This window comes from Ascaphus truei, unplaced genomic scaffold (assembly GCF_040206685.1).
Source record: "Ascaphus truei isolate aAscTru1 unplaced genomic scaffold, aAscTru1.hap1 HAP1_SCAFFOLD_426, whole genome shotgun sequence".
Lineage (NCBI taxonomy): Eukaryota > Metazoa > Chordata > Amphibia > Anura > Ascaphidae > Ascaphus > Ascaphus truei.
In genome coordinates, this window is record NW_027456757.1 from 32501 (window position 1) to 45054 (window position 12554).

The window sequence follows — 12554 nt, forward strand, 5'->3', positions numbered from 1 at the left end:
TGCCCGAGGGGGGGCACCTTAATGTGACAGAGGGGGACACACACCTTAATGTGACCGAGGGGGGGCACCTTAATGTGACAGAGGGGGGGACACACACCTTAATGTGACAGAGGGGGACACATACCTTAATGTGACTGAGAGGGGGACACCTTAATATGACAGAGGGAGACACACACCTTAATGTGACAGAGGGGGGGACACACCTTAATGTGACAGAGGGGGACACATACCTTAATGTGACTGAGAGGGGGACACCTTAATGTGACAGAGGGGGACACACACCTTAATGTGACAGAGGGGGACACACACACCTTAATGTGACAGAGGGGGGGACACACACCTTAATGTGACAGAGGGGGGGACACACACCTTAATGTGACAGAGGGGGGGACACACACCTTAATGTGACAGAGGGGGGGACACACCTTAATGTGACAGAGGGGGGGACACACCTTAATGTGACTGAGAGGGGGACACACCTTAATGTGACAGAGGGGGACACACACCTTAATGTGACAGAGGGGGGGGGGACACACCTTAATGTGACTGAGAGGGGGACACACACCTTAATGTGACCAAGGGGGGGCACCTTAATGTGACTTAGAGGGGGGGACACACCTTAATGTGATTGAGGGGGGGACACACTTTAATGTGACCGAGGGGGGCACCTTAATGTGACTGAGAGGGGGACACACACCTTAATGTGACCGAGGGGGGGCACCTTAATGTGACAGAGGGGGGGACACACACCTTAATGTGACAGAGGGGGACACACACCTTAATGTGACAGAGGGGGGGACACACACCTTAATGTGACAGAGGGGGGGACACACACCTTAATGTGACAGAGGGGGGGACACACCTTAATGTGACTGAGAGGGGGACACACCTTAATGTGACAGAGGGGGACACACACCTTAATGTGACAGAGGGGGGGGGGACACACCTTAATGTGACTGAGAGGGGGACACACACCTTAATGTGACCAAGGGGGGGCACCTTAATGTGACTTAGAGGGGGGGACACACCTTAATGTGATTGAGGGGGGGACACACTTTAATGTGACCGAGGGGGGGCACCTTAATGTGACTGAGAGGGGGGGGGACACCTTAATGTGACTGAGAGGGGGACACCTTAATGTGACTGAGAGGGGGACGACCACCTTAATGTGTCTGAGAGGGGGGGGACATCCTTAATGTGACCGAGGGGGGGCACCTTAATGTGTCTGAGAGGGGGATGACCACCTTAATGTGTCTGAGAGGGGACCCACACACCTTAATTTGGCTGAGAGGGGGGGGACACCTTAATTTGGCTGAGAGGGGGGGGACCTTAATGTGACTGAGAGGGGGACACACCTTAATGTGACAGAGAGGGGGACACACCTTAATGTGACAGAGAGGGGGACGACCACCTTAATGTGACTGAGAGGGACACACACCTTAATGTGACTGAGAGGGGGACACACACACCTTAATGTGACAGAGAGGGGGACACACACACCTTAATGTGACAGAGAGGGGGACACACACACCTTAATGTGACTGAGAGGGGGACACACCTTAATGTGACTGAGAGGGGGACACACACACCTTAATGTGACTGAGAGGGGGACACACCTTAATGTGACTGAGAGGGGGACACACACACCTTAATGTGACTGAGAGGGGGACACACCTTAATGTGACTGAGAGGGGGACACACACCTTAATGTGACATAGTCTGTCCTCCCAGTGATATGTATGTATATATATGTGTGGTATGAGAAAAAGAGAAAGATCCCAAATGATAGCACTCTAGTATACCAATTCAATATGCAAATACAAAATGTTTTATTGGATGAAACTGTCACAAAACAAGAGGTTTAAAAGAAAGCAAGAAATGATTAAAACAAGGCATAGATCCCCTGTACGTAAATCTTGACATAAATCCTCCAAAAATCAATTCCAGAAAAAAGGTAAAAACGTCTCAAATCAGGGAAATAATACCCTAAAGTGTATCTGACACGGTGAAGAAATGTATTGCAGACAAAGGGCTAAGTATAGAGTGAAGTGCCAGCGGCCAATAGATCAACTCACATAGTATCATTACATGCTTATTCCTGTGAGATCTCTGAAATAATCTCTTAGTAACACAGTACATCAGTACATAGTTGGAGCAGTAATTATAGAGCCTGGAAAGGCACACTTCAAAAAAACAATATACCCTAGGTCAAATATCACCAAAGCGTCAGACATATAACAAAATCATGGAGGAAGCATGGAGCAAGAGCTCAAAACATAATTACGTGTCCCTAAGAGGGGACAAACCAAGGGATCCTGCCTACAGCACCCACTCCTACACGTTTCGGCCAGATGCCTTCAACTGGGAGTGGTGGGGTAGGCAGGATAACATGCATGCTTAAAAAGGATATGTAATTAGGACCATGAACATCATCACCTGGTGTAAATCTCCAAAAAACAAATCATCTAAATGGCTAACAGGAGTGTACCTTGCAGACATATTCACTGCGTATGTCTCCTAGTGCGTCATTACTGTGCACCCAATCATGCATAATTGTCCTAATACCACGTTTCCCCTTACTGCAGGACACAGCTGGCAATTAATTCCCCTCTCCATAGAGTGCGCATGCGCATGACGTCATCACGAAATAGCTGATGTGCTACTAAGTCGCTCACTGCTTAGTCACACCAGGCCAATGGGTAGGGGATAAGATGTAGCTCACTGCGCATGTGGTTTCAAGCGGGGACAAGCCCCACAAACTATGGCACTCCTTCCTGTTACTGCAGAGCGCAGCTGAAAACTAATTCCCCTCGCAGCAGAGTGCGCATGCGCATGACGTCATCGGGGAATGCCCGATATACTTGCCAGTCGCTCACTACCCAGTCCACCAGAACAACGGATAAGGGGTAGGCTGTAATTCACTGCGCATGTGTGGCCAAACAGGGACAAACCCCACATAGTGTGGCACTCCGTGTATAAGAAGTTGCATCGTGCACATGCGCTGTGATACATGAACGATCCTGTCCCATAAATTAAAGGCATAACGCCAATATTTGAGCAGACTTGGTTAACACATGTATAGTCACCTGAAAATACACAACTATTAGCTCAGTGCCCGAACTGAATGCCCCTGAATACAGAGAAAGGTGTATGTGCAACATATTAATGAACTTGATTGAAAGAGGGTGAATCAAAAAATAATAAGCATATAAGCTATAAACGATGGATAGGACTAGCAGATATACTAGAGTCACTATCAATGGAGGATATACAGTCCCGGTTTCATAGTTCTTAGATTGAAGCTGATGTCTTAAATATGATAGGGAATCCACATCATACATTGGGATCACTTTAAGTACAAAAGTAGAATGATATTCCCACTTCCAACAGACAATTCATTTAAAGTCAATATAACGTATGCCTGATATAGATATTGATTGTGGATTCCATCTTCAAGGAAATGCAGATAAGATTGGAGTCTCTCCAGAGACACATCAAACAGGTAGAGATGTATACCGGTCCTCTATTGATATGGAGACGTGTAAACCCAGGATCCTATGGGTAGACAAGGAGGGGGAGAAGGGGGGGAGGGGAGAGAGAGAGGTGTGTATGAGATTCTCATCATTTAATAAAGAATACCTGTATGTCCCAGAATAACCTCCTAAAAGTATTGGTAGTTATAGAGTTGGACACGAAAGGGTGGAGCGAGGAGGAAATGGTCTACAAGAACATAGAGAAGCCCAGGTAGTCATTAAGACCCCGTGGGATCATTGAGTCCATTTGGACTATCCACCTGGACTCTCTACGCAAAAGTGCCTTCTCCAAGTCACCTCCCCTCATCCCCAAACTGACCCTCTCTATCGCAAACGCCTTAAGTAAATTAAAATCAGACCCATGTACCTGAAGGAAATACCGTGCCACCAAAGTGATTTTCTTAAAATTGTTCAGGTCTCTCGAAGCATTTTTGATGTTCCTCACATGCTCGAGGACTCTGAACCTGAATTCCCGTGTGGTCATCCCTATGTACGGGAGGCCACAGGGACCGGTAATACAATAAATTACCCCCTTGGATTTACATCCAATCAGTGAACACGTCCGTCTGGTACATGTGTCTGCAAGCAGAACAATTCCTGCATTTAAAAAACCCTTCTTTCTAGCAATTGCAAGAAAAGTATCGCTAGTGCTAGGGACAAAGTGGCTGTTCACCAGTTTGTCCTTAAGATTGTGGGGACTTGCGACTGGTCATAGTGATCTTATCTCCCAATACTCTTTTCAGGTCGGGATCTGTCATAAGAATATTCCAGTGGCTTTGTAACGTCTTACGTAATAATGGCCACTGTTTGTTATGTGTTCCTATGAACCGTATCTTTTGTTCAAAGGCAGGTTTGGTTTTGGGACATAATAGAGTCTCTCTAGGTGTATCTAATGCCCTTTTATAGCCTCTCTCCACACACCGATTGCTATATCCTCTCTGGTGAAATCTCTCTCTCATCTCCTCCGCTCTCTCTATGAAGCCCGTCTTAGTAGACACATTGCGCTTAAGGCGCAAGAATTCACTCGTCGGGATACCCCTAATTTGGTGTTCGGGTGAAAGCTGGTGGCATGTAGTATGGCATTTGTTGCCGTTTTTTTACGGAAAATGTCTGTATGGAGACAGGCGTCCGGCCCCAAGGTGATGTACAGATCTAAAAATTCTACTTGCATGTGACTACAATTAAATGTCAATTTAATGTTCAGGTCGTTGCAGTTGAGGACATCGACGAAATCCGCAAACCCCGTGGCAGTCCCTTGCCAGAGGATGAGGATATCGTCGATGTACCTCAGCCACAGCGACACATGCTGAGTATAGCATAAATTCTCCTCAGAAAACACAACCTCCCTTTCCCACCAACCCAGGAAGAGGTTGGCATAGGAGGGTGCGCACGTAGCACCCATTGCAGTATATGTGTGTGTGTACATATATGTGTGTGTATATATATATATATATGTGTATGTGTGTGTGTGTGTATATATATGTGTGTGTATATATATATATATATATATATATATATATATATATATATGTGTGTGTATATATATATATATGTATATGTGTGTGTGTATATATATATATATATTGTGACAAACGGCTTACTCCGGGGCTCCGTCGTTTGTCCGGGACTGTTTAGAACACGGTCTTTTAGGGTAGGTTAAATGATGAGGCGTCACGTACTGTTCCTTTAAACAGGCTATGCCTGGTTTATTCAGTCCCAGGCACTGAGACTGCCACAGTGCATACAACAGAAAACAGATCAAAACAAAAGCTGCTCACCTGAGCGATAACTTAACTTAGATATCCCTGACTCAGGGTTGGAAGTGGCTTTTCCACTTCCAACATCAAAACACGGTACTTTTGCAGTCTTACACAAATGAACAGAAAGATTGAACCTGTTTGGGGAAGAGGCTTCTCCCCTCTGTAGTTCAGCAGCCTTCCAGCCTCCTGGCTCTTGTGGGGAGACCAGAGCAAACAGGAAATCAGTCTTTCATACCTGATTCCTAATTAGCATGACAGGTGACAGAAATCAGGCAGCAGACAAACTCTGGTCTGGATCTCTCATCCCTCAGTTCCAGCGCTTGCCAAACTGTGGGATGGAGTGTATGTATTATAAGGCTGCACTCCCAGGCCAAACAGGATAGAAACTGTCTAGTATCCTGGGAGCCCTATATACGGAATTTATTACCATCCCCTGGTTTCTGTCACATATCCTCCCCCCCAGCTCAGACCTCGAGGGATGAGCGACCATGGATATTAGGGAGTGCATCCTTGACAACCCGTCAGCATTGCCATGTTTGTGCCCTGACCTGTGTTCCACAGAAAATTTAAAGGGTTGTAGGCTTAGGAACCACCTGGTCACTCTAGCATTCTTTTCCCTGTTTTGACACATCCAGGTAAGGGGTGCATGATCTGTGACCAACCGGAATTTTCTCCCCAACAGGTAGTATTTGAGCGTCTCTACAGCCCACTTTATTGCGAGACACTCTTTCTCTACTATGGAGTAATTTTTCTCCTGGGGATTTAGTTTCCTACTTAAATAAAGGATGGGGTGCTCCTCACCTTGAGACTCCTGGGAGAGTACCGCCCCCAGCCCTACCTCAGATGCGTCGGTTTGGACTACGAACTCTTTGGAGAAGTCAGGTGTGACCAACACTGGTTGGGCACAGAGAGCTTCTTTCAGGCTTCTAAAGGCCTGTTCGGTTTCGGGGGACCACTTTACCATTAGCGGTCCTCTTGCTTTTGTGAGGTCAGTTAGTGGGGTTGCCTTAGTTGCAAAATTGGGAATAAACCTTCTATAGTACCCAATTAACCCCAAAAAGGTCCTTACTTGTTTTTTTGTAACTGGCCTTGGCCAATTTTGTATCGCCTCCACTTTGAGTGTTTGGGGTTTGAGTAAACCTCTGCCAATAGAATATCCCAGATACTTGGCCTCCTCCAGACCAATAGTGCATTTAGCGGGGTTAGCAGTTAGTCCAGCAGACCGGACTGCGTCAAGCACAGCTTGGACCTTTGGAAGGTGGGATTGCCAATCTTCACTATGGATTACCACATCATCCAGGTAGGCGGCAGCATACCGAGCATGTGGTTTTAAAATTTTATCCATCATTCTTTGGAATGTGGCGGGAGCTCCATGTAAGCCAAAAGGCAACACCTTATACTGAAAGAGGCCGTCTGGGGTTGAGAAGGCTGTCTTTTCTTTTGCCCTTTCTGTGAGGGGAACCTGCCAGTACCCTTTTGTTAGGTCTAGGGTTGTGAGATATCGGGCTTTGCCCAGTCTCTCTACAAGTTCATCTACCCTGGGCATAGGATAAGTATCAAATTTTGACACCGCGTTTAGTTTCCGGTAGTCATTACAAAACCTTGTTGTACCATCTGGCTTTGGGACTAAGACTATAGGGCTGTTCCACCCACTTTGGGATTCCTCAATTACACCTAGTTTTAGCATTTTTTTAACCTCTAAACTTATAGCCTTTCTTTTGGCCTCTGGGATTCGGTACGGTTTAAGGTTAACTCGGACCCCCGGTTCAGAGACTAGGTCATGTTCAATTACGCTAGTTCTACCTGGCCGTATAGAGAAGATTTCTTTGTTTCTTTTCACTAAATTCTGAACCTCTCGTTTCTGATGAACAGACAGGGTTTCAGCTATGCTAACCTCTGGGTCAGTTTCTTGATTCTCTGACGGACCTGGGGGTACTAGGGTTAACAAGACTTCTCTATCTTTCCAGGGCTTGAGTAGGTTTATATGGTAAATTTGCTCAGGTTTCCTCCTACCTGGCTGTCTTACCTTATAATTTACTTCTCCCACTCTTTCCAAGACCTCATATGGCCCATGCCATTTAGCAAGGAATTTACTCTCCACGGTGGGAACCAGAACTAGTACCCTATCACCTGGAGAAAAAATTCTGACCCTAGCACCCTTATTATATGTATTCCTCTGTGCTTCTTGAGCTTTCTCCATGTGTTCCCTCACTATGGGTAGGACTGCAGCAATGCGGTCCTGCATCTGGGCAACATGCTCTATTACACTTCTGTAAGGGGTAACCTCGTGTTCCCAAGTCTCTTTGGCTATATCCAGTAAGCCCCTTGGGTGTCGGCCATACAATAGTTCAAACGGGGAGAAGCCAGTGGATGATTGGGGAACTTCCCTAATGGCAAATAACAGGTATGGTAACAAACAATCCCAGTTTTTCCCATCTTTATCGACCGCCCGCCGTAACATGCTCTTTAAGGTTTTATTGAACCTTTCCACTAAACCATCTGTTTGTGGATGATAGACTGAGGTTCTGAGATGCTTGATTTTTAGGAGTTTACATAGCTCTTTCGTTACTTGGGACATAAATGGTGTTCCCTGGTCAGATAGAATCTCTTTAGGAATCCCGACCCGGGAAAACAGAACTACTAACTCTTTTGCTATGTTTTTAGCTGAGGTGCTACGTAGGGGAACTGCCTCCGGATATCGGGTGGCATAATCTAATATTACCAATATATGCTGATGTCCCCTAGCAGACTTTATTAGGGGTCCTACTAGATCCATAGCAATCCGGTCAAATGGTACCTCTATTATGGGAAGGGGTACCAATGGGCTGCGGTACGCCTTGAACGGGGCGGTGATCTGACATTCTGGGCATGAGGAACAATAATTCGTAATTTCTGCCAGAACCCCAGGCCAATAGAAGCTTCGGAGAACCTTTTCTTTTGTCTTTTCCACCCCTAGGTGTCCCCCCAATGGATGACTATGTGCGAGGTGTAATACTACGTTACGGAATGTCCGTGGTACCAACAATTGTTTAGTTGTAACTGATTTCCTTTTATCAACCCGATATACTAGGTCGTTCTCTACCTCGAAGTAGGGGTAAGCAAGTGACCTATCTGGTTGGCCAGGAGTACTATTCTGGTCCCGTATATTTCCCCTGGCTACCGCTAATGTGGGGTCCTCCCACTGGGCCTTCTTAAAACTCCCAGGACTGACCTCTAGGTCAGCGAGGGTCTTATCCGGTTCTGGGGTGGTAAGTGTCTGCTCAACATCTTGATTTGGGGTATTCCCTACCAAAGTAGTGATGGGGAAGGGAATTTTACAGCACTCCTCCTTTTCCCCCTTCTTATTTGGGCCCTCGTCAACCTCCATTTCTGAAAAAGGGAAAGGATTTGTTTCTTCTAATACTTCGTTATGGTCTGCTATTGAACTCTGGGCGCTATTCTGAGCGGGGGACCACATTTTTAGAAAATGGGGAAAGTCGGTCCCTATTAACACATCATGTGCCAGTTTGGGTACAATACCCACCTTGAAATCTAAAGAACCAAACTCTGTTTCAAAAAAAACATCAACAGTGGAATATTCATGATTATCCCCATGTATACAACAAATTGCCACTCTTTGTGAACTGTTTCCCTGTTTCTTCTTAATGGGCAAGAGGTATTCGGACACTAGTGTGACCATGCTCCCAGAGTCAAGAAGTGCCCGAACCCTCTTACCATTAACCTTTACAAATGCCCACAGATGGTTATTCAAGGGGTCCTCTGGGCTAGGGCCCATACATTGGGACAACAGCGAATAAGGTTCCACGCTGTTGCATTGCATGGGCTCATCATTTAGTGGGCAGATTTTTGCTGTGTGGCCCCTCTCATGACAATTTACACATTTAGGTACATAGTCTGTGTCCCACTTAGAGCCTTTTCCCGGCTCCCCATGTTGGCTATTGCCCTTAGTGTGCGAACCACTGTTGCTGGTGCTGCGTGAAGGTGGTCGCCGCTCTTCAGCGCCCCTTAACCCCGGTACCCTTTTACCGTCTCTGGAAGAGTCCTGGAACCTCGGGTAGTGGGGTTGCTCCACGACTGTGGGTTGCGGGTGCTCTTCTGCTGCATTGTACCTTTCTACGAGGGCCACAAGCTCATCCGCATTGTGGGGGTCACTCCGACTGACCCAACGGCGTAAGGCAGAGGGAAGTTTCCTCAAGAACTGGTCCATGACCAACCGTTCCACGATGTGGCTGGCTGAGTTGATCTCGGGTTGTAGCCACTTCCGGGCGAGGTGGATGAGGTCATACATCTGGCTTCGGGTGGCTTTATCCATCGTGAAGGACCATGCGTGAAACCTTTGGGCGCGAACAGCCGTGGTTACGCCGAGGCGGGCGAGGATCTCGAACTTCAATTTTGCATAGACGTTAGCTTCGGCTGGCTCTAGATCAAAGTAAGCCTTCTGGGGTTCGCCGCTTAGGAAGGGTGCGATTAGACCAGCCCACTCAGCTTCTGGCCATCCCTCTCTCTGTGCCGTGCGTTCAAACGTGAGAAGATAGGCTTCCACATCATCCGAGGGTCCCATCTTCTGAAGGTAGTGGCTTGCCCTGATCATTTTCGGTACTGGGGCTGCCGCTGCCAGTGGAAGGTTACTGATAGTCCCCCTCAGGATCTCGAGTTCCTGCTGTAAGCCCTGAGCGAACCGCTGTTGCTCCTCTCTCAGCAAGCGGTTTGTCTCTTGCTGGTTTGCATTCGCGTTTTGCAGGGCTTCATTCGTCTGTTGCTGGTTTGCATTCGCCTGTTGCTGGTTGGCATTCGCCTGTTGCTGGTTGGCATTAATCTCTTGCTGGGCTATTAGCAGCTGTTGCTGGGCTGCATTCGTCTGCTGCTGGTTTGCATTAGTTTCTTGCTGGGCTATTAACAGCTGTTGCTGGGTTTCATTCGCGTCTTTCTGGGCAGCGACATTGCGTACCAGCGCACCCACCACGTCTTCCATCTTGTTTGCAGAGGATGAAAAAACCTTTTTTTTTTCAAAATTCTTCAACCCGCAGACCCCCTAGTGCTCTGCCCGCATTCTCCACCATATGTGACAAACGGCTTACTCCGGGGCTCCGTCGTTTGTCCGGGACTGTTTAGAACACGGTCTTTTAGGGTAGGTTAAATGATGAGGCGTCACGTACTGTTCCTTTAAACAGGCTATGCCTGGTTTATTCAGTCCCAGGCACTGAGACTGCCACAGTGCATACAACAGAAAACAGATCAAAACAAAAGCTGCTCACCTGAGCGATAACTTAACTTAGATATCCCTGACTCAGGGTTGGAAGTGGCTTTTCCACTTCCAACATCAAAACATGGTACTTTTGCAGTCTTACACAAATGAACAGAAAGATTGAACCTGTTTGGGGAAGAGGCTTCTCCCCTCTGTAGTTCAGCAGCCTTCCAGCCTCCTGGCTCTTGTGGGGAGACCAGAGCAAACAGGAAATCAGTCTTTCATACCTGATTCCTAATTAGCATGACAGGTGACAGAAATCAGGCAGCAGACAAACTCTGGTCTGGATCTCTCATCCCTCAGTTCCAGCGCTTGCCAAACTGTGGGATGGAGTGTATGTATTATAAGGCTGCACTCCCAGGCCAAACAGGATAGAAACTGTCTAGTATCCTGGGAGCCCTATATACGGAATTTATTACCATCCCCTGGTTTCTGTCACAATATATATACATATATACACACACACACACACACACACACACACACACACACACACACACACACACACACACACACACACACACACACACACACACACACACACACACACACACACACACACACACATATATAATTATATATATATACATATATACACACACACACACACACATATACATATATATATAATTATATATGTGTGTGTGTGTGTATATATGTATATATATATATATATATATATATATACAGTGGTTGACAAATCACCAAAAAATCTACTCGCCACACAAAAAAATCTACTCGCCACCTAGTACCAAACGTGTGCTGCTTGGGCCAATATTTACTCGCCCGGGGATTAAATCCACTCGCCCGGGGCAAGCAAATGTATAGGTTTGTCGAACACAGTATATATATATATATATATATATATATATGTGTGTGTGTGTGTGTGTATATATGTGTATATATTTATATATATTTATATATATATATATATATATATATATATATATATATATATATGTGTGTGTGTGTGTGTGTGTGTGTGTGTGTGTGTGTGTGTGTGTGTGTATATATATATATATATGTGTGTATATGTCCCAGGTTTGGGATACGGTCCCTGGTCAGTGCCCAGCTCCCCTGGGAACACGCTCATTGTGGGGACCCCCTCGACCCTCAGAGCGGCTTCTCGTACAAACCCCAGGACTTCATGGATTCTGGCAGTAAGTGTGTGTCATACATGTGTATTGCAGTGTTGTGTCCGTGTCTTACATGTGTGTCGTGTCATACATGTGTCTTCATGTCCTATGTCACATTGTTTACATGCATCCCACGTGTCATGTCCCGGTGTATGTGTGTCACTGTGTCTCTAGGTCTCTTTGTATCAGTGTGTGCTGTGTGTGCCCCTGTGTTTCCCTCTCTATCAGTGTGTGCCTTTTTGTGTCACTATTTTTGTGTGTCAATGTGTGTCCCCCTTTGTTTGTCACTGTATTTGTGTTGCTATGCGCATCCCCGTGTGTCACTGTAAGTCAGTGTGCCCCTATGTGTGTGCCCCTGTTTGTGTGTGTGTGTGTATCACTGTGTCTCTGTCCCTCAGTCTCCTTCTATAACTTCGGTCTCTCTGATTTCGGAACGGTCCCTGTGTGTGTGTCACTGTGTGTGTGCCCCTGTGTGTGTGCCCCCATGTGTGTGTGTGTGCCCCTGTGTGTGTGTGCCCCTGTGTGTGTGTGTGTGCCCCCGTGTGTGTGTGTGTGTGCCCCCGTGTGTGTGTGTTTCCCCGTGTGTGTGTGTGTCCGTGTGTGTGCCCCCGTGTGTGTGTGCCCCCGTGTGTATGTGTGCCCCCATGTGTGTGTGTGTGCCCGTGTGTGTGTGTGTGTGTGCCCCCGTGTGTGTGTGCCCCCGTGTGTGTGTGCCCCGTGTGTGTGTGTGTGCCCCCGTGTGTGTGTGCCCCCGTGTGTGTGTGTGTGCCCCCGTGTGTGTGTGTGTGCCCCCGTGTGTGTGTGTCCCCGTGTGTGTGCCCCCATGTGTGTGTGCCCCCATGTGTGTGTGCCCCCGTGTGTGTGTCACTGTGTGTGTGTG

At 47.0% G+C, this 12554-nt stretch overlaps 1 protein-coding gene across 6 annotated transcripts in view; it reads left to right on the plus strand.

Annotated features, from left to right (window-relative positions):
- The window catches only part of LOC142484018 (protein tyrosine phosphatase domain-containing protein 1-like), a 110684-nt gene that overhangs the window by 25881 nt on the left and 72249 nt on the right, over positions 1-12554 (plus strand). For all 6 annotated transcript variants that reach the window (XR_012797533.1, XM_075583977.1, XM_075583980.1 and 3 more), the window contains one exon: positions 11580-11698. Coding sequence is in view for 5 of the 6 variants with exons in the window: in XM_075583977.1 (XP_075440092.1) it covers positions 11580-11698 (119 nt within the window). In the remaining variant the exon portion in view is untranslated. The remainder of the gene's footprint in view (positions 1-11579; positions 11699-12554) is intronic.